Source organism: Acyrthosiphon pisum, unplaced genomic scaffold (genome assembly GCF_005508785.2).
Source record: "Acyrthosiphon pisum isolate AL4f unplaced genomic scaffold, pea_aphid_22Mar2018_4r6ur Scaffold_20747;HRSCAF=22014, whole genome shotgun sequence".
NCBI classification, from domain to species: domain Eukaryota; kingdom Metazoa; phylum Arthropoda; class Insecta; order Hemiptera; family Aphididae; genus Acyrthosiphon; species Acyrthosiphon pisum.
The window spans coordinates 30,171-54,047 of record NW_021770139.1 but is presented as its reverse complement, the minus strand read 5'-3'; the positions used below and the strand labels follow the sequence as shown (position 1 = coordinate 54,047).

At 27.4% G+C, this 23,877-nt stretch overlaps 2 protein-coding genes and 1 long non-coding RNA gene across 3 annotated transcripts; all 3 read right to left on the bottom strand.

Annotated features, from left to right (window-relative positions):
- Positions 1 to 2,035: 2,035 nt before the first annotated feature.
- On the bottom strand, positions 2,036 to 6,880 carry LOC100159246 (nucleoprotein TPR-like). The gene is made up of 13 exons (XM_016808642.2): positions 6,731 to 6,880; positions 6,463 to 6,561; positions 6,234 to 6,373; positions 5,882 to 6,047; positions 5,547 to 5,794; positions 5,269 to 5,479; positions 4,568 to 4,708; positions 3,983 to 4,127; positions 2,902 to 3,020; positions 2,727 to 2,820; positions 2,519 to 2,596; positions 2,259 to 2,327; positions 2,036 to 2,193 (listed from the first exon to the last, which is right to left on the bottom strand). Exons 1-13 carry the CDS (start codon positions 6,869 to 6,871, stop codon positions 2,036 to 2,038), a joined length of 1,809 nt encoding a protein of 602 aa, XP_016664131.2. The 5' UTR covers positions 6,872 to 6,880.
- Positions 6,881 to 7,568: 688 nt separating this feature from the next.
- On the bottom strand, positions 7,569 to 8,255 carry LOC115034707. The gene is made up of 3 exons (XM_029492075.1): positions 7,955 to 8,255; positions 7,728 to 7,894; positions 7,569 to 7,659 (listed from the first exon to the last, which is right to left on the bottom strand). Exons 1-3 carry the CDS (start codon positions 8,093 to 8,095, stop codon positions 7,569 to 7,571), a joined length of 399 nt encoding a protein of 132 aa, XP_029347935.1. The 5' UTR covers positions 8,096 to 8,255.
- On the bottom strand, positions 8,254 to 13,579 carry LOC103310784. Its single transcript, XR_003840022.1, has 15 exons — positions 13,244 to 13,579; positions 12,976 to 13,168; positions 12,733 to 12,892; positions 12,398 to 12,572; positions 12,117 to 12,341; positions 11,609 to 11,754; positions 11,215 to 11,427; positions 11,073 to 11,153; positions 10,879 to 11,013; positions 10,661 to 10,723; positions 10,435 to 10,524; positions 10,079 to 10,366; positions 9,545 to 9,998; positions 9,138 to 9,303; positions 8,254 to 8,542 (listed from the first exon to the last, which is right to left on the bottom strand). It is a non-coding gene; the product is annotated as a nucleoprotein TPR (long non-coding RNA).
- Positions 13,580 to 23,877: the final 10,298 nt, after the last annotated feature.

Genomic DNA, 23,877 nt, shown 5'->3' with positions numbered 1-23,877 from the left:
TTATTGAAATAGTCAAAAAAGTTTCAAGAAACCATATTCCGAGAGGCTGTAGAGTAAACTATATTCATGGCCTATCCCCGGAACAATCCGAAGACTATGAAACATACGCAGCACTTTTCAATATAAACCCCTTCAGCATTGAAACTTCTGAAAAAGGTGAACGACTCATGCAAACAATCGCTGAGACAAAGAGGATACACTGGCATTCACTCCTAAACGAAATGGATATGAAGAACAGCAGTAAAAAGGCGTGGGACCTTATTAAAAGACTGGACGGCGATCCGACAAAATCTTATAACACAAGGACAGTAACTGCAAATCAAGTGGCTCATCAACTACTCCTAAACGGTAAGACCAATAAAGAGATTTCAAAGGGCAAAACGAAGAACCATTCAAGAATTAACAAAAAAAGGAGACCACAAACATCAATAGTAACAAGTATGTTTTCGAAAGAAGAACTAAACCGAACAATTAAAAACCTTAAGAACAGGAAAGCTGCAGGTTTGGACGATATTACGACGGAACAGATTAAGCATTTTGGACAGGGCGTCAAGAACTGGCTTCTTGACTTTTTCAACGAAATAGTAAACAACTACCAGATCCCCAAAATATGGAGAAAAGCAAAGATCATCGCACCCCTAAAATCTGGGAAGGACCCCGACGATCCCAAAAGTTACCGCCAAGTCTACTAGTGTAACTTGAACAGACTACCTTCCCATGCAGGAAACAACTTTGAGTGGCCAACGTGGAGAGCAATAAATAGACTAAGAGTAGGGGTTGGGCGATCCAAAGTAAACCAAGCAAAATGTGGTCTTATTCCTGTTGAGGATACATACTGTGATTGTGGACAGTTTCAGACCATGTCCCACCTAAAAAGCTGCCCAACTTCCTGCAGAATGGACATCATGCTAGCAATAAAGGAAGGAATAGAAGTGGCCAAGTTCTGGCAAAATAGTATATGACACATAATTATTTATTCACTATTTCCCTACCATTTATTTATTACTACTATTTATTTATCCATGTTTACTTACTTATTTATTAATAATATTAATAAATATGTATTATAAATAATTATAAATATTATAAATATATTATAAATAAATAATTATTATAATTTTTTTTTTTTTAAATGTTACCAATTCATAATTGTTAATTTATTCAATACTAGTCATTTATATACAAGGTTGCTTGACACGTAAAAAAAAAAAAAACAGTATTTTAAATTTTTATCATTAATCGAAGACCGAAATATCCTCGTATGTTCTGTACATACTATGTGCATATTAAATAGTATTTAACTGTCATGAGTTAGGTAATTAGGTAATATTAAAATAAATAATAGATAGACCAACTTGGCAGCTCCCCATTACAAGTAAAATAATCCATTAGTAATTTTAACTATTTAATTTTTCTAGATATTTAATTAGGTAGTAGTGATTGTTAAGGTGTCATGATGCCACTCCTGTATGCAGGGCTCACGTATATGATTTGTAATCAGACGGATCATATTCATTATTGAATAAAGGAATTATATAACATAATTTCAATATGAATTTTCCAAACAAATATGTAAATAGGTATGCTTTTCAAGCACAGCAGGATATGATTTTACAACATTTTAAGCATCAAGTAATAATTTTCAAATACTTTCAGTCAACGATGTAGGTTGTAGAACAAATATACATATAATCAAGAAGTTATTAATGAATAAAGAAGTTATTATAGCTATTATAATTAAAAAAGATGAAAACAATATTTATTTTAATATCTTTATGTAGATAAAACAGGGATAATCATAAGAGTAAAAGTAAAATACAATGTGCAGTAAAATGTTTTAATTAAAAATTAAATTAAACTAGGTAAACATATTTATTTTGTTATTGCTTAATATAAAAAGGACTATTAAAAAAAACAGTTATACAATTTGTTAATATGCACATTAGATGTATGACAAGCCAATAAACATTTTTTATAACTTTTAATTAAGGTTTTTAGCTTTTCACTGTGATTCATTCCATGTTATAGGCTTGCGTTAATTTGCTGATGAATCACTAGTTACACCACTCGGTCCAGCAACAGGAGATTCCTCACGGAAAGCTTCATTTTCTTTACTGGGCGAAGAGGACACTGAAATTATTTCCTGATCATGATCTTGATCAGGTATATCATAATTTTGAGTTTCATCAATATCTGAATAATAAAATAAACAATTAAGTACATTTTTTTTAACAAAGTATACATTTAGATGTTAGTACCATGAATTGATTTGATATCAATGGTGTCTTCTTCATTTTCAGATGATAAAATTTCAACTGTTTCTTGTTCTAAATAATTGATTAATAATTTTAATTTCAAGATACATATTTTATTTTAGGAATTAAATGTAAATTAATAATTCATTGTGATTTATTATTAATTTAAAAATGTATAAAGTTATTAAAAAAAACTTAAATATTTATAAAAGTAGTTAATCTAATTTAAGTCAAATGAAATAAAAATAAAATCCAAAAATTACCCAAATCAAGTGTGTCTGTTTCTGCAGTTTCAGTTGAATGGGAAACTCCAACTGTGTCCGAACCATCGCTTGAGGGTCCTTTATAAATAAATCACTTAACATTTAGTTATTTAAATGGGATATGTTATTTTTATTTTAAATAACTTTTATATTATAATAAAATAAAAATAATTCATAATCAACTTAATTGGTTAAAGGTGGTACATACCGGCTCGAGGTTCAATTGGAGTTGAATCACTTTCATTCTGTCTTGATTCTGCATCTGAAGTTACATTATCAGTATTCTTAGTTTCTTCACAACTCTAAATATATATTATTTTAAAAACAAAAATTATTAATCAGAACAAAAATCAAGGCTATGTCAAGAAATAACAAATTATTACCGCCAAAGAAACAGGTGTGTTTTGAAATTCTTGAAAATGAATAAGTTCTGGCGAGTCTTCTTCAACAATAGCCATAGCAGTGGCTTCAGCATTTGATGAATATTCTGGTGTATTTTCTCCTGTTAATAAAAAAATATGAAACCATATTTATTATTACTATTTATTTTACAGGCATTAAGCTTAATATAGTACACTATATTGATTACAGATATATAAATACAAAATGGTAATTCTGTTAATAATAAATTACAGAAATAAGCATAACTAGGTAAATAGGAATACAAACTGAAATGTAGATATAGTGCGTTTTATAGCAACTGCAACTCGACACTAACGCGCCTCATGGAGTTTTTTCACTAGGGTTTCTTAAGCTATTGCGAAATAATGCGAGGCAAATTTTAAATTAATACCGAATATTTAACTCATTTTTTCAATCCTAGTTTGAAAACCCCGGGTTTGAGATAAAACTGCCAAGAAGCTCGTTAGCGTCTTGTCGCAGTTGCTATGAAATGCACTAGAGAATAATATATACTATATAGTGGTGTGCATAACCCAGGGACATAATTCTATGTGTTTCTATGAGTAGGCTTATCAAAGATATCAATGTCGGGAACTTTTTTTTGGAAATTTAGATATCAATAATCATAATGTATCATATAATATATTAATAATCAAAATATATTGTACAATATTGAATACCTTGTAATCTAAATTAATCTTTAGTTTTTAATTAATGGCCACCGGCCATGGCGTATTTGGGTTACCAAAACAAAGTGATTTTAACGCCAAAAAACTTATTTAATATATTTTTAAAAAAATTTGTTTATTAGTCATAGAGATATTGATAATTCAAAATATCAATACCTAAATTTTTATTTCAATATCGCGATTAGTTAAAAAAATTATTGTTGAAGAAAGCCTAGTCTGTAGAATAGTCGCAACTGTAATTAGTATGAAGAACAGAATATACAATAAAAGAAATTTTTAAGTGTGTGAAACGGGGAGGGACTTAAAACATAATGTAGTTGGCAAAGAATATAATAATATACGCTGTAAATACTTAATAAAATTGAAAAAGTACTTTGTTCCGTTTCTTCATTTCGTATATCATTGGTTTCATTCATATTATTAGTGTCAGCAGTACATCCTTGGCTTGTTAGGTCAACTTCATTATTTTCATCTGTTGCCTCGCTTGTCACCTCCATATCTGTACTTGCTTCAACTTCCTACAAACATCAATTAAAATGCAAAATATAATTAATATTTCATTTTTAGATATAATTAAAAACCCAAAAATCTATTGGTGTTATAATATGATAAATAAAATAGTAATCTTATCATAAACAAATCATGATATTTAATAATAAATTGTTTTAAATGTTAAACTATATTTTAAAATATATTAATTAAATTTTAAATTTTAAATGCCAGGTACCTGTTTGGCAAATACATTCTTCTACATATTTTCAATTTTGTTTTATTAAATAATAAATTGTACAGGTATATAAATATTTTCACTATTTTTACTTGCATGTTAATACTCATTAATCAATATATTAAGATATATTATTATATATCTAATTTAATCCATCTTTCGTTAGTGTCATTTTTATTCTATCATTACTATAAGACTAGTTAATTATCAAAATGTTAGGAGTGCACATACTTTATTATTATCTTGTGGATTACTCTCTGGACCAGTATACGAATTGCTAACTTCTGAATCTCTTTGAGAGGATGTTGGTGCTTCATATTCCATTTCTCTACGGTTTTCTTCTCTAGGCATAAAAGATTTAGATCTCTTCATCTAAAATATAAAATAAATTATGTAGTGAGCAGTATGACGAATGATAATACAACATAAAGTTAAATTACTCAATTAACATAAAATGTTTTACTGTAAGTTACTTATACCGGGGTACATGAAAAATTAATTAATTTGATGGTTTAACAAAATTGTATGGACCAATCATGAGCCACTAAATCATGTTTAAGGACTATTTATTGGTTAAATGTTTAATGATTGTTCATGCAACCTGACACTAAAATGTCTAATTGCCATTCAGTGGAATGAATGATGATAATTTTTTATAAATAAAACATTTTGTTACTATTATTATTTTTAATTCAAATTAATTTGTAATAATCAATTAAATATTAACTAGGAATGGATTTTAAAATAATATTTATTCCCTAAGAATAGCTATGGTACATTTAGCAAAGATTATCAATTGATAAATTGTAAGATTTTAATAATGTTGGTTTTAAGTCTAATCTAAAATCAGTTAGTATTTTGAAATATTAAACAAATGAATTCATTGATTAGCATAATATTATTTTTAATGTAACAGTAAAACAAATATTTACATATGAAGTCACAAGGAGATCAGCTTTTCGTTTTTTTTGAGAGCTGTTAGAATGTGTTGTAGTGTCCAGAGAGGAACAGCTAGGTCCACTAGTACAAGCTGTGACAACAGATGGTTCTGATTCTGTTGAAGGACCTGGAGCTGAAGAACTACTAGCAATATTTCTGTTACTATTTTCCATCGTCTGACCATTTTCATTTTGCACACTGTATCTAAAATACATTATTACATTAAATGAAATTCAAAATACCTTTTTTTTAATTGTTAAATATCTTTCACCTGTCTATTTGACTTTGTGAAGGTGATACTGTTGACGCAGATACAGTAGTTGGTTGTGACACAGTTGTTTGTACTTGCTCCCTGCCTTGCGGTACCACCAAAGCTATACTGATGGCAGGACTTGCTTGTGCAGCTGTAACGCTTGGAGCTGCTGCACTTCCTATCACCTGCTGAAGTGGTAAGATTGATGGGGGAGTAGCGGCAGTAGTTTCGTTAGAATCAGAAACTGTTGGTGTTGATTCAGAACCCTAAAACATTCAAAATTATCAAATGTATAATATATACATACTTAAACATATATATGAGTTATTAAATTGTATAAATAAACAATGTACTTCAACATGTTGTACTAAAGTACTGCTTGTTAAATGACAGCTTTGTGCTGTGCTATTAGCTTCTGAAGAGTCTAAAGCATTACCTCCACTGCTACTGATATCAACAAACTGTGGCTGTTGTATATGAACAGTAATAGTTGTACTACTACTAGTTCCACTCATTGAACTGAAATATTAAAATGGTTTTATAATATGTGTAAACTATAAGTATTACATAATGAGTTTTGTTTTTCATTTCTAAATAAGTATAATCAAACTAATATAGTAAAATATAAATTTTTTTAATAATAAATATTAAATATTAATAACAATTATCTAAAACGAGAACTTTAGTAACTATAAGAAGTTGCACCTTTGGCTTGACGTGGACGACATTTGACTAGTAGGTAATACTACCACGCTTCTAGGTTGCATTGTCATTGGCTTTATACTAGCCAATGGTGTTTCTGCAGCTGCAGATCGCCATGGGTTAACTGTAACAGACTGGTGTACCTAAAAATAATTGTAGCAAGTTTAATGCATTAGTATTGTTTAACTAAAACAAAAAATAAATTTTATAATATAATATTAAGCATACTTACAGTTTGTGGCTTATTAACTGTAGGTATTAAAGGTTTAATGTTAGCTGTAGGAGGTTCAATGGCAAGCTTATCAGGGCCAGTACTAGTAGATGGTTTTACCTAGATAAAAAGGATTGCGTTAGGTAAGCATTCATAAAAACGTGATCGAGATCAATGTCATGTTTATTAGTACTTCGTACAAAAATATCTACTCCGAGTCTGTCTACACTAAGTATTAAAATATATTCACTTTTCAGTTCTCACATAAAAATAATACCAAAATTAATACCTCTGCACATTTTTGATCAATTATACATTGCATTCCTGATATATCATCTTTTAAAGCACAAATCTCAGCAGCTTTTTTTGTATCTAATTCTTGTAACTCTTTAAGTTGGCTGGATAATAGTACATTTTCTTCTTCTAACATTTTACTTCTTTCTACAATTTGATTGCTAAGTTCAATCTAAACATGTAAAAAGTTGAAGATAAAAATTAAACCTATTAATATGTTTTAATTAATATACAATTTTTTTAATCAGCTTATTTAATTTTAAAAAAAGCAGGTAAGTGGATGTTGCTCTGCTGTACAGTAGATTACAAGTGGGTCATTGTCTAATGGTTGTATTAGACTTGAATTCAATGATATAATATCATTGTATAAGATAAACGATTCTGAGCGGAGGCGGTTTGTCAGCCTGGATATTTTATATTTTGTTATTATTTATTTTATCCTGTAAGTTGAATTAATATTAAAATATTATAATTTTTTATTCGTTCCTATGGTGATAAACAAAATGTTGGAAATTAAAATCCCATTTTTAGCGTTTTTTCGTAATTTTCTGGTGGTTTTTCCCGTGGCATTAAATAACTATTGAGAAAATCGGAAAATGACCTCTCTAAAGTACCATCTTGAACCAATTTGCTAAAAGATAAGGTACTACACGTTGAAATCGAAACACTCCTTCTAGAAGAAATTTTGTATACAGGGATATAAAAATAAAAAAAAAATAAACACCATTGTAAAATAATAGCTTCCTCGCTCCGCTCAGATTCTAAATGCAATAGATTATATTTTATACTTAATACATACCTTTTCTAAATGTTTGAATTATCATTATTCATAACTAGCTGGATGTATGTAGCTGTCTTAATTCTTTCATTTGAGTTTGCATGTCACCAACAACTTTAGATTTGTAATGTAAATCAGATTTCAACCTAAATTTATTAGTAAAACATAAGAATCTATAATTGAGTTATAATATTAATAATAAAAAAATCATTACTTATTGCACTCAGCAATAGTTTCATTAAATTCTAAAATGATTGAATTTTTTTCTTCTTTCAAGATGTTAATCAAATTTGCCATTTTCATGAACTGTTTATCAATACTATTTATGCATAAAGAAGTGTTGTTTAAACTATAGTCTTTGTCTGATATTTTACTGTTATTCTATAAGTAAAATAAATGCATTTAGTTTAATTTACAGTATAGTTTGGTTAAATTTATTACAAATCGTTCCTGGTTCAAAAGTTCAAAAGTTATTGTCTTAAATTGTTCTGATAATAGTTCATTTTCAAATTGCCAGCGTTTTATTGTTTTTTTGAGACAATTTATTTCATCATCTAATTTATTTAATTGTATTTTATGCATCTCTTTTATTTCTTCAGTAGACTTTTCTAAAGCAGCCTTTTGATTTTTTAAATGATCGATTTCTGCAGATTTTGTTGTATTAAGAAATTCTAATGAATCTAATCTCTAAAAATCAACAAAAACATATTGGTTATAACTTATAATCTTATATTTTATTGTTATGCGCTTTCACTAACTTCTAATTTATATTTATAATGCTCTAATTTATGATTAAGGCTTTTCTCCAATTTGTCCTTATCATTAACAGACTTTTTCAATTCTTCTTCAAGTGTTAATATGGTATTATTATGTTTTGAAATGTTTTTTAATAGTTCATCACTATAGTCTTTTGCTGCTTCCAATTCTTCTAACATTTTACTGTATTTTTGCTCATACTCCAACAATTGATTTTGTAATTTATTGATGTTATTGTTTTGAGATAATTTAAACTCGCTTAATTCTTGCATACTGTAACAAAAAGTTTTAAAAAATCTATAAATAATACTTATGTATTTTAAATAGTTTAATTATGTCATAAAAAATATTACTAGAACTTTTTAATATTAATATGAATAGCTTATGGGAGGAATGCATTTTGTATAATTAATTTAAATTTTAAACACTCATCCGCATTCAAAAATACCATACTCCACTATGTGATTAGTAAACACTGATTATATTTTGATTTGTTTTTGTTCTAAACATAGTTAATAACGTTTATCCAATACTTTTAAATATTATATTTATTTAAAATATAATGAAATGAAACAAACATAAAGTATTTGTGTACAGAATTTGTAGATTACAATATAATAAATGTTTTTTTTGTTGTGTGACCTATATGAATATAGACAAAACAGACAGATTTTATTTCACTTAATTTAATAGGATAGTATGGTAATGGGTTCAATTGAATTAATTTTATGAAAATAGTTAAACAATAAACATGTAGATCATACATTCACACATATCTAATACTATACAATAACTATGATTGTATGATTTTATTTATTAAAATATAATAAATTATCTAAAAATATGTATGTATGATCAAACAACTTACACATGATTTAACTGCTGATCTTTTTCTAAGTAGTCTTTTTTTTTCATTTCACGTTCATTTTCTAATTGTGAAGAATATTCACTCATTTTTTTTAAATTTTCCTCTAAATATTTGTAAAGTTGTTTGGTCACATTTAATTCTGATTTTAACTGATTTTTCAATTGGTCTATAATAAAGCAGAAACAATCTATAGGTATATAATATAATTTAAAGATGGGATAGTAAGGTAAGCAGTGGAATGGAAAACCTCCAAAAAATTAAAAATATGGATTAATGTAGTGGAAGATGATATAAGAAGTTTAGGAGTCAGGAACCAGGTAAAGAAAGTTTAAAATGAAATAAAATATTATAGAATTTATGATTCAATAATTTATGATCATTTTATAAAATAAATAAATAATAATTACCACTTTCATTAAGTTTTGATTTGAGATTTTTTACTTCGTGCTCAAGCTTATTAACACTCTGGAAGTTAGAACGCTCATCTGTACACAAACTGAATGAATTGGTTCTGGATCGAGACATTTCTTTGAATGTACTCAAGTCATCTATAGCTTCCAATTTTAGAAGTAAAGTATCTCTAACATCCTTTAATGTTTTTGTCAATTTTTTATATTCTTCTTTGAACTTAACTTTATCATAATCAGTTTCAGCAATATACGCTAATGTAAAATTCCAATTTATAATTAGTGAATCTAATTGGAAAGTTAAAGTTTTCTCGAATTCTTTTTGTAACTCTGTTTTTTGTCTCAATTCACGAGAATAATTCATGTTTGAAATATACATGCTATCTTTATCTTTTTTTAAAATGTTAAATTGATTTTTTATTTTGTCTAATTCAAGTTTTACCTCTTGATTTTCCTATTATTAAAAAAAAAAAAATTAATAAACATTACTATATGCATAGAAATTAATACCTTCAGAAATTAAAAGTAACTTACTGTTTCCAAAGATAATATTTTGCCATGCAAGTTGTCTATGTTTTCTTCATTTTCAGAATGTCTAATATTGGAGGTTTTTATTTTTTTTTGTAACTCATTTATTTGAAGATTTAACTCTTGAACGTGTTGGTCCAACCGCAAACGAGCAACACTATTAGATTCAAGTTTCTCTTTAAGTTGTTTAATCGTACATTTGGCAGCATTTAGTTCACGAACTACAGAAAAATATTCTAAATTTCCTTCTGTCCTAACATCTATATTATCATCATTTTCTAATGTTGTTTTGTTCTAAAAAAATAAATTGTATTAATTTAAAGAAAGCATAAGTGTTGTTTTTAAAAATTGTATTTACTTACAGGACTTAGAACTTTAATTTGTGCACCATCATTTGACTGTGTAGTTAAATTAGACGTTAATTCCAAAGATTGTAATTGAGATATTTTTTCCTTAACATAAAATAATACACGTTAAAAATGATTTTTTTAATTTGAGTTATATTACAAAAATTGTATTCCACAGTAATTTATTGCATTATGTATAATTATTGTGATAATTCATTCTATAAAATATTTTAATACTAACCGTTTGCTGGTCAATCAATTGAGCCTTTGATTCTAATTTATCTTCCAAGATTTTTATTTCATCCTAAAACAAAATATGTTATAAATAATATTATATTATGTGAAAAGAAACACAACACAAATAATAATTTGTAGGCAGAATTATTAAAAACAAATTGTTCAAATACACCTTAGCCATAAAAATAATTCAAATTAATGTATCTAATAATAAGTACCAACCTTTAAATCTTTTATTAATTGTATATCTTGTTCATCATTTGCTTTAGATAAAGAACGAATAATTTCTAGTAATTTTTTGTTTTGTTTTTGTAAGCCTTGTATGTTTTCAAATGTAACATAATTCTTTGAAATAATCTAAAAAGCTGTTATATTATAAAACTTTATCTTAATAATTATAATAAACTAATACATACTGATTGGGGACTCATATCTATTCCAACATTACGATTTTCATAACGTGTATTGCACTGGTTACTTCGCAATAAGAAACATACCTAAGAACATTAAATACAAAATCAAAATATTATAATAATAAACCTCATTTTTAAATCTTACTTGTTTGCTCAAATCGTCTTCGATACTTTGAAGTTTTTTATTATCTTTTGATAACTGATCACTTTTAGTATTAGACAGTTCTAATTTATTATTAACATCCTTCAACTTCAACTCCAATCTTAGAATAGTTTCACATAAATGTTTAACTTTTTCATTTGATTCAATTAAATCTTTCTCCATTTGATCAACTTCGGGCGCAGCATTCCTAATTTGCTACAACAAATATTATAATATTTAAAAACTGGCAGTACTATTTTGAAATTTATTAAAAAGAATATTTAAATTGTCTAGTAGATGAATTAAATTTATAATTATTTAGCTAAGTATTGATGTACAATAAAAATATAAAAATATAAAATGAAATAATAGTATAATTTTTATATTAATTTCTTACTTCTTCTAAAATATTAAAGTTTCTTTTGCAATGTTCAAGTTCTAGTGTTGTATCTTGTAAACTTAAACATGTCTCCTTATAAATAGCATAAACATCAGTAATTGTCGTTCCTTTATGTATAAGATAATTTGGATTATCCGAATTGACTAAAACATAATTTTTTTTCTGTATTATTAACAATAACATTCAAATTGAATATATACAATATAAAATTTAAAAAAAAAAGTGAAATTGGGTATTACATTGTTATACATTGGGTTTTTGTGGGTCACTATAATGTGTTATATTTGAATTTAATGATAGGAAAATCATTGCAATCCCATTGCATAGGAAAATTAATTTTAGCGAAGAAAGTTTCTAAAACTGTTTAGTGTTTACTATTTGGCTTATAACTTTTGTCTGGAAGCATGTAATTATGCATTTTTTAGTAATTGTAGGTTTAATAATATTCAAGAAAACAAATTTTTAATTTTAGTAAATTTTCTTATGATAAATAAAAATAAGTTACCAGGAAGTAATTTTTTAACTATTTCCTCTGAAGCATTTAACTTGCTTCTTAATACACATATTGTGTTATCCGAGTCAATTTTGTATTGTTGATGATCATTTGAAAGTGTTTCGTATCTTTTTTCAATATCATTTGTATTCGATGTTAGTTTGCTTACATAGTCTCTATTTTCCATTATATCCATTGTTAATTGTTTAGTTTGCTCAAGTTTATTTTCATAACATACTAAAAAAGTCAAAACGTTAGGTACAAATACTAGGCATTCATTTTTAAAATATTACCCTTATAATGATTCATTAAAGTTTGATTATTAGTTAACTCTTTATTAATTTTTTCTGTTTCATTTGCATGTACAAGGTTTAAATCATCTATTTCACGTTTCATTATGTTTATAATATCTTCTTGATTTTTAGATTTTATTTGTAATAAATTGACATCATTTTTTAACGCCAAAACCTTAAACATGAATTATGAATTCCTCATAAACTAATTAAAAAAGTATTTTTTACAAAGCATACTATAATTTTAAAAATGAATGTTAATTAATTACTGTTACTTATTTTTTATCATTAATTTAAAATAACATATTACAATTCTAAAAACGTGTTGATTTTACCTCTGCATTTTTTTCATCTAAATTTGGTTTTAATTCATTTATTTCTTTATGATACTTTGCATGAAGATTTGAAAATTTATTTTTGGACTTTAATAAACTTTCAGTTAAGGTATCAATTTTTAGCTGTAATATACCATCACCCTCTTTAGTCATTCTTTCTCTAGAACAAAATATTAGAAATCAATTTAGGTACATAATATTATAAGCTTATATTAAAACGTCAAAGCATTTTTATCACATTACCTAACTTCAGCCTCATGTAAATTCTTTAATAGTGAATCGTTGTGTAACATCAGATCATGTTTTTGTTTCAACGTGTTTTTAAACTGTTCATTGACTGCCTCGATTTCTTTTTGCAATTCCAAAAACTTAGCTCCTCGAATGCTAGTACTGTTGTTGAGCATATCAAAATCAATTTCCGGTTGATTTCTGGTTTCTAGTGCACACATCAAACGTTAGCTCAAAACTATCTTTTCCATTAGACTACCAACAATAAACCGAAAATACTAACCACCTGAAGTATTTGTCCCGATCTCATTGCGACTTGTAGTAGGGTTGCGTAAATACTGCTGAAACTTGCTTTTGGTGTCATCAGACAGTGCGTTGTAGCCATCGTCCGCCAAAATGGAGTTGACTAGACTAGCTGCGTCCACCATCGTGTATCGACCCTAAACTAACCTTACGTATTACAAACACTAGTGGAGTACCGCTAAGTTCAAATTATAATGCATTAAAAATTAAAAAAATATCCTTTAAACTATTAAAGGACTAAAATATAGTTTCGCATTCGCGGTACTGTCGCAGGGTTGTCACTTGAAACACACAACGCACGATTATTGCATGCTGCAAAACCGAAAACGGTTCACGGCATAGAAGTAACTGACTGCTGGTTCACGGGTAGTTGACAACTTAGTTCATAAATCATATTCCACATGACAAAATAAACAGGTATGCTGGCAACTCAAACCAACATGGCGGATGCTTTTCTCCGCTTATCATAGTCATTGTTATCATGAATAATACCATGACAAAATATAAATTATTCAACTACAAAATAGACGTAAGTACATTTTTTATTTTATTATTTTTAAGTGTATTATATTATAAATTCTATGAAGTAAATTTTTTTAGTTTCTTGTTAGGTCTTTGTAAAGAACTATTATATAATATAGATTTATTCATGTTATTTATACGAATAAATGTTCTAGTTCGGACCATACAACTTAACACCTCCTCAGGAATGTCCAATTTATAGTCCGTGAGTTGTTTTTTCATAATGTCGGTTATTGTTCTCATGACTCCAGGTATTTTAGATACATTTTTTCCGTGTTGTTTTGTAAAACATGTTTCTAATAATTTCATACCTTCTAATAACATTTGACTTGGAATTTTTAAACAACCACGCGATAAAAAATTTGTCCAACACATGGTATGTTCCTCTTTAGTAGATATAAGCTGTGGATATTTCTCATAAAATCTACCGGCGACATATCCAGCAACATACTCTACACATTCTAATTCAATGCTGTCAAATGCATCTACTGTATTCATCTAAAAAAAAGTGTTAAATTATATTATAAAGGTACCTTATGGCTAAATATTTAAAAATATTATAATGGTTAATGTACCTACTTCAAGCTCAAAATCTTTTAACAAATCAAAAGTTTCTTCCTGAACTGATATGTTGGCTGAAAAATTTTTAGAATACAGTATAGCCTCTTTAGTTTTGTGACATTCTTCATTATTTAATATGTCAGAATCTTTAATTATTTGACTTGTCAAACACTCATTGTCTTCAAAAAAATTATCTTCTAATACAGTTTCTGTATTTGTGTTGCTTGTAAAAACAAAATCTGAATGTTTCCCCAAAATATACCATTGGAGACTAAACAACGTACACAAAAGAAATAATTTTAAAAGTGAGTATAAAAATAGTTAAACTTATATAAGTCAAACTTATATTTACCAATATTTGAAATCTAATGCTGTAATATTATTACTTGCTGATCCAGCCATTCTCTTTAGATAACTATACATATTTTCTATAATATCTTGGTTTAATTTCCTTGTAAGAATATATGAAATTCCAATTTCTTTAAGGTCATTAAACAAATTCAGGAGTGATGTATTCGATATTATTATTCCTATAAAGTATAAATTAACATAAATTTATATTCATTTTCATTCAACATTATACCTATATGTATAATGAACCTTTTTGAAAAGGAAGTAGTGTTTTTTTGTCGTGAATTCTCATATTTTGTATAAATGTTGTCATTGTATTAAGTAATTGTTCTTGATTCTCAAAATCTAAACCAAAACCCTTTGACACCTTGTCATATTTATGCTGGGTATTACATAAATCAAACCATTTATTAAATAAATCAATCATTTCAGAAGCCTAAACAAAACAAAAATGTAAAAATCAAATTTCTTAAAACATTGATTATATTATATTACCAAGTGATATATAACCAAATGCCAATCGGTAATATAAATATTAGTAATTTTGTCTGAAGAAAATGTTACTTACATCTTTCCAATTATTAGTTTTTAGGAGGCCTTTCTCACCAAGGAAAGCGATTGCTTTTGACACCGTATTGGAAAATACCTGTGCGGCCAATTTCACATTCATCCTAGTGGGCCCTTCTAATGAGATGTGTCTTTCACTGACCTTATGTGCAAATTTGAAATCATGATCATCATTTATTGTAATTATTTCTTTAATAATTGATTTCCCAACATATTTTCCATTAGGCAAAACAAATCCTCTTTAAATATTTCAATATAATTAAATATTAGTTTTTTTTTTTTTAGATAACAGAATCTTACTTGTCAATGAAATGGTTTCGTGCCAACTTTAACAAATGCGGAACATCTGCAAATACATGTGTTTGTTTGCACGTTGTTGGATGGAGAAATGAAGTTTTTTCAATTGTAATACCTAAATCTTTCCATAACCTCATTTTTGTGGGACCCATGTCATTCACCATTGCCATAACTACAAATCCTATTTCTTGAAGACACTTTAAAATTTGAAATAACAATTCCATTGTCATTGGTGTGTCATAATCAAAGAAAATAGGTTGTTTCCAGTTTTCAATAAGACCTAATTTTTCAAAATAAATTTTTACTTTTTATTGCTTAAATTCTTTATGATAATATGACACTAAATTGATTTAAGTCTACCTCGTATAATTACACATTGGACACTCTTGTGTGGTCCAATGATTTGTTCATTTTTTTTATCATAACAAATACGTTTAGAAATATACGTTTCGTCAAATGACAAAACCATAATTTTTTGAATCTGTGTTAATTGTTCACCTTTTTATTAAAATATTATAAATTAAAGTATTAATTTCAATTTCAATTTTATTTTTTATTAATTTTTTTACCTTTGACCTTCATCAGAGTAAGGATATTTTTTAATATACCGGGTTCAACAGAAAATGTTGATGCCCAATTACGTAGAGTTGTAAGTCCTATTAAAAAAATTAAATTACATATAACTGTCAACTATGTTATATGCACCTACATTTATAACAAAAATATTTAACCTGGTAAGGGGTACTTTTTTTTCTCTCTGAGATACCGATATGCCTTAGGTGACACGCTTCTTAGTGTAATAGCTGATGCTATGTCAGATGGTAGCCATTTATATACTTTCTTCTTTGGATTGAGTATCATTTTAATTTGGGTAGGAGAGAAATAATCAGATAAAATTACATTAAACTGACCTTCAAACCTCAATTTTTCATTTACCATCCAATCTTGTTGGCTACGAACTGTTGTTTCTAGTTTTAAATTTTTCTGTACCAACTCATTATTTGTACTTTTCAATTTTTCATAATCATTTTTCAGTCTGAAGACATTATAATAATAATAATACATTTTTAAATAATTCCATAATATAATATAACACATACAAATATTATATATTTATATAAACAATTAAAAATAATTTTGAAAAAAATCACAAAACAGTTGTAACCTCAAAATAAAAAAAAAAAATTACAATAGTTATTAACAAAAATTACTAGTGTAAATTTAAAAAACTTTTTGATGGTCTTACGTTTACTTTATTAAACTGAAATGGAGACTTTCAAATGTTTAACATTTATTCTTAATTCACCATGTTATTTAATTAATACCCATGTATGTAACAAGAACAAATATTATTCATTTCAAATATTGAGGTCTGTTGATCTTTTTTTGTTTTAGATTCCACAGGCTTTATTCAGCAAACATTCAAACACAGTTCTACAGTACTTTATCCAGCAAACTTTAAAAACATTTCTACAGAACTCCGTACAGTTGACATGCAAAATAGCTACACATATAAAACACATAATAAACAATTAATTAAATTTACTTCTCATAGCGTTCATCTTCATAAACATTGTGATTATTTACATTTTCATTAATTTTTTCCAAACCAAATAAGTTGCGGCGACACTTAGGACTAGTAGTAGTCTTAATTATCAAGCTAAATTACAATACAGAATATATTATTGATACTTCAAATTTTAAAATAAAATTGAATAAATTATACCTAGTCTCATTAACATCATTCATCACACTATTTATTTAGTAACTTATGTCTTATTACTTATTATATTTTATTGTCACGTTAAGTTAATTTTATTCCTAAGCCACAGATTAAAGTATATTCAATTCTGTAAAAATGAATTTAAAAAAAAAGTAATAATAATCCAAGATATGAAATATTATATTAAATCATAAATAATAGTTATTAATATTATAATATTGAATATGCACAGAAATTCAGATAATATTAATAATATTAGGTACACCAATAAATAAAAACAAAATTTTTTTTTTAACACAATATTTAGTGTTTTAAATTCTAATGTAAGAATTCAGTAGGTATACAATATACATGTATACTATTGAATACCCACTTGTATCATTTAAACATTACAATATTTAAAAATGTTGAATTCCATTTTAAATGTATAATACCAAAGGTATACATTAGATATACATTTAGGTACCACACAATTATGAAGGTGATTTATGACAATTATATATAAATACCTAGGTATAAAACTAATTTAAATTAAAACAAAATTTAATAAAATACTGAAATATTTCATTTTTTTAAATTTCATGACATTTTCAAACACTAATTAAAAATACTGTTATTTTTACTAGTATTTATAATCAATGGTAATACGTATTACGTTATTCGTATCGTATTATTCATATTATTATGCAAGACGCAAGTATATATATATATATATATAATATTTAATTTAGTACTATTGCGTTTTGTAATATATTATAATTATTAGTCAAATCCAAGTATAAAATATTAGATTTTAAATTATTTTATACTTAATGAAAGACGAAAGACGTAATACCGTATGACGTATTCATGGATATTACAAGACTAATAATATCCATAAACGTATAAACGTATTACCTTGAAAGCTTGAATGTTTAAACTGTTTAAAGGTTCAAAGTGAAATAATTATTTAGCCAATAGCTTGTAGGAAAAATGACTAAAATAATATCAAATACAATCAATTTGTAGATATTTGCCGGGACGACTGATGACCAGATGGAACATATATTGTCCAATGGTCGCGTAGAATAAAGCATTATATTATGCTCATTACACCTATAGGTAGGTACCACTGTACTAGAGCCATTTGCAATTATTTATTTCAACAAAACAATTTACAAAGTTCGGCATACCTACTAAACAATTTGACCATAATTAAGTACAAAAAAATGTATGTGCCTAAGTGCCTTATCTTTAACATTTTAGAAGTATTCTAAACAGAAATTATTAAGCTATTCATTTTTAATTTAGAATTATAACTAATGGCGGATTTAGGGTTCAAATAAAGTCGGAAAATCCATAAAATGTATAAGTCACATAGTTAGTAGTTAGTAGTTACCTCCATAGCATATTAATACGTAATTTAGTCGAAACCGTGACGATGCGCTACGCGACGCGGACGATTGCTGATAAACAACCTATGCGGGTATTATTACGATCGTTCCAAGTTATGATTATAAGTTCGTAAAATCTTATGAATTTAATTTAATTTTTATCACAGACTATTTTTTTATAATTTATTTTTTAATTCAATTATTAAAAATTAATTTTACAATTATAACAATTTTTGTATATTTAGTCACTTTAAAATGTGTGGGCCAGGGGGGCTAAGACCTATACTTTGAACTTTTGGGGGAGGGCTTAGTCCCCCCCCCCGATTTCCGCCTATTACCTAACCACAACAAAAACGTATTAACTTTACACCAGGAATCAGTTTATTTTTTAGTCGCTTAATAGTTAATTCCATATCTGAAAATGATTGGTTTAGATTATAATTTATATAACCTTTGGAGGGCTGATAGGAACCTAATACTCATAGAGATTTTACATCTTCCGAAAAATATCCTACCTATATCTTTTCCAATTATCCATATCTAACCATTACTGAGTCGTCCGTTGTTCATCTGCATTAGCGTGTCTATATCCATATGGACATACGGTATAATTTATAATCATTCGTAAATCGAAATGGAGTTATAAGCGCAACAAAGGAGGGGGCTTGGGGGGCTCAGCCCCCAAAACTTTTAATAGCCCCCGCAAAATAAATTATTCAATTGTTTCCTAAACTATTATAAACTTTTAAAACTTCCACTGTAGGTATTTCAGACTATTTCTTATTTTTTTTTTTTAATTACCTATCTAATTTTCATTTAAACTTTATAATTATTTTATATTGCATGTGATAAATATGGTAAATATGTATCAGTAGCTGTATGCCTGTATTTGTTTCAAGTAATCAATTTATGTCGGTGTATTGTTAGTTAAGATTAGTATACATAATTTTACAGTAAATGCACCTAACTATAATATAGATTCACCTACAGTGAATTTCTGAATAAAAATTGTACGCGGAAAAAAACGTCCGACGAACAATCCCGGAAAAAAATCGCCGACCCTAGGAAATATAATTCCCAGACTACAATATTACTGACAACCACATAAAATTGATTGATCAAATATTTCTTAAATGCAAATTAGTGTAATATTTGTAACTAAATATTAATGATGTGGTAATTACACTAGTCCGTTTTTAAAAAATATTTGCTTGGTCATTTTCATGTGGCTGTGAGTAATATAAACATTAAACTTATATTGTAGTCTGGGGATTTTTATTCTGATTACCACAGACAGTAAATTATTATTGTGAAAAATGAAACTTAAGTAAATAAATATTTGGGTCTTTTATTATGGTTTTTTTTTTGTATTTTTAAAGGGAAATTATGGGTGTGTGGGGGCATCGCCCCCACGGGTTATTTTTTATGTAATATCATGTGGGGGCAACTGCAGCTGTGTAAATTGCGTATTAATTTAAAAAATGAAGAAATAGTCAAAGGACCCAGTGAACATAATCTTATCATTTCGAATTTATAAATTGAACGACTTATAAATAAAATGAAAATTCAAGCTCTGTCATCTCAAGATTATCCACAACAAATCGTTTCCGAAGCGTCAACATTCTGTTCGCATGCAGGTCACGGAGATCTCCCCCCAGTAAGGTATATTGAACGCACTTTGTGTCGAATACGACATATTAACAGTGTCGGTAATCAGTGTCGGTCTGGCTTATGATTGGACCCCCGGCACAGTAATTTTCAATGGGCTCTTTACAAAATAAAAAGTTTTTTAAATTTATAATTTTTATAGCATATTAAGGTAATTGCATTTTCCGTGTACATAAGTACATTTAATATTAAATAATCACTTTTTATGATTAAATAATCAAATAAAATATATAATATAATTTAAAATAATACTTTTTAATAGTAAATATAATATAATATTATATAATTTAATACAATAATCTCTTCAATTCTTGACTAGAAGATCCTAATTTATCAATTATTTCATCTTTTCGAATAAATTTGATTAAATCTTCTTCTACAAATAAGGAAATTAGTGATGCTCTTGACTCATTTTTAACAACTCTGTTTCATTCCGAGGCCTACCCAAGGTGGTTTTACACATATCGGGGGATATTTCCTATATTTTTGTCCGGGCTTTATTCAATACTAAGTATTTATTTTTAAAAAAAAACGCGAGTAACGAAAAAAAATGTAGGGGATCTTTAATAATTATTAATAATAAATAAGTTTTTCATCAATAAATACAAAATTTAGTTTGTCCGGGCTTTTTTTTTACATTCTTACAAGTCAGCCTAAAACACAAATTTTGAAAAAAAAATTTTAAAATATTCAATTCTAAGGATTTTTTTTAAAAAAAATACGCGTAACGAAAAAAATGTAGTTTTTGTAGTTTTTCATCAATAACTTCAAAATGAAGTTGGCCCGGGCCTTTTTTTTACATTCTTATAAACTTAATAGGCGTATAGTTAACATTAGGTTTTTTTTTTGCTTTCTATGTTTTCTGGCCCGCTAGATTTTCGCATATTCAAAATTGGCTCTCTAGTATCATAGAGTTGCCTGTTGAGGCCGGGTAGCGCAACAAGAGCACACAGCCGACGGCGCTCACACACACACACACACACATGCACACGGTCGTTATAATAATTATTTATTTTTATGATTGTTCATATAATAGCCAATAGGTAGATAAGGCCGCGTCCAGGCATCGGCCGGCAAAAGTCACCGCGGTGCAATAATCAGTACGTTCGTTCGTCGCACACAGCCGACACGTACCTACCCATGTATTCGCTCTAATTCTAATAATTATTGTCATTGTTTTTACACATTATGATTCGGCTCGAATAGCCGGACATCATCATTGTTTTTTATAATATTTTATAAATATATTATAATATATTGTTAGCGTCGGCTCGAATAGCCGCTTGCAAATGTTTATTATTTTGTTGATAATTATTAATATATATCGTGTCGCTAATCGTCGGATCATTTAAATTAGTTATTGTGTGGATCGGATAGACAGCGAGTTATATTTATTATATTATAAATATGACATAAAAGTATTTTTACAAATTAATATTTCGGAGAAGTTGTCGTATTATTTAGCACTATTAAAATGTATCACATACAATTTAACTCTATGGATATAAATATATAATATTGAATTATACACAATTTTAGATTACGAGCGAAGCAATTAATTTATTGAGCTTCGGCTGGTATCTTACTCACAGCTTCCGCAAATAGCTGACTGAATTACCAAATTAAAAAGTGTGTAATGGCCTGTAATAACTACCTAGTAACTTTTTTTAAGTTTTTTCTTCATTAAGTTTTTGAAAAGTTATTATTGGGAAATATATATATAGAAGAATTTAATGTATACCATCTATGTTATCAATATTTTGACTATTTATTTATTTTCCTATATTATCTATATGAATATTGCTATTTTTAGGATTGTTATTACATTATAAAACTATTGATTAAGTATACAATATAGTATTATGTAAATTATGTAATATTATGTAAAGTGTATAAATCTATAATAGAACTAATAACTATCAGTTAACTACGATCTATGACTCAATATCTTATTTTAATTAATATTCAATCAATTTAGTTTATACTTTATTAATTAGTGGTTCTGAAAAATTAAGTATTGAAATATTAATACCTAATTCATAAGTGGCTATTAAAAAAAAGAAAAGACAATTGACACATAGGCCTAGCCACGGGGCGTGCAGGATATGTGGCTGCACGCCCTAATCACCCTGAAGGCTGCTTTAATTCAAGTTTAAAATTAATTAATAAAAGTAAAATCTATGAACGGTTAGTTTGGCTAAAGTAGTGAAGTCTAATGATCATTATAAATACTATAATCATTATATTTGTTCTTAACAATGTATTTTCCATGCAAAGACAGTTCCTAACCGTATTTTTTCTATATAATATAATTCAAAATAATAAATATCATTTCTATGTTTTTTTCAATTTAATTATTATTTTTTTAGAACTAACTGATTATATTCTATAACAAAAAATATTGCCAACCGCCGGAGGAATTCAACTGCGCTAACATTCTGTATATTATTTGAAATTAATAAAAATTTGAAATTTTGTTTTAAAAGCATGAATAATAAATAATCTAATAATTAAATAATAAACTTACAATTTATAAATAACAACGAATTACGGTGACCTGTAAAATATCCGAAAATAGGGATTTTAGGGATAACCCCCCAAACCCCCTCCCCATAAATTGTGGTGGACTGATTTAGATTCTGCATACGCTAAACAATATTTCTGGCTCCGCCTATGAATTGCTACATCTACTGTTACAGCTCATAACATCCATACCAATGATGATATGCCTTTAGAGCGAATGGTGTTGAAAGTAATATTACAAATAAAATTAATGTTTGTTTTTGAAAAAGTTACTCATTCTAAAGGTAATAAATTAGTAAATTCTGAAAGCCATTTATTGCAAATTTTATTCAAGGATTATAATAATAATAAAAATTTAAATTGTTGACAATATTTTCATCAGTTTATTTTTTTAATGGATTAAATACACTTTTTTGTGAGGGGGGGAGGGCAAAGCCACCAGCGGTTATTCCAAGTTTAATATAAAGTGTGTAGTGCGAAAAAATAAATATATTTTAGCGTCTGATGTCTATAAACGATTAAATAATTGGCGACAGTGTAAATATTATCTACCTACATGCCTCGACACGTCGCCGTCGCGGTCGGTTAGTAATATATTATTATGGTAGTTTGGAGCACATATTTTAATGTGTGCACCGAAGTACCGAACCTATTTTTTGTCATGTCACGATGTCACGTCGTTCGTCGAAACAATAACACTGTACATTATCCATTAATTGCGTCAGTGTGCTCTCAAGTCAACTATAATAACTACTAAGTAGGTACATAATTTTGGTATGCACCTATAAAAAATTAATATTTTTACCATCTACATATATAGGTTTCTTGTGTATCACCTTAGGTGAACTTTACGAGCTACCACTGATAATATGTACCTGTATTGTACCTATACCTATAAATAGGTACCTAAGTATTATATTATATCATATTATACCTGTCTATTGAAAAAGCGCATTGTGTTTAATTATTTTGTTTCCTGCTATTGTGTAGTATAATAATATAATAACGACCTACCAAGTCCATGGTAAT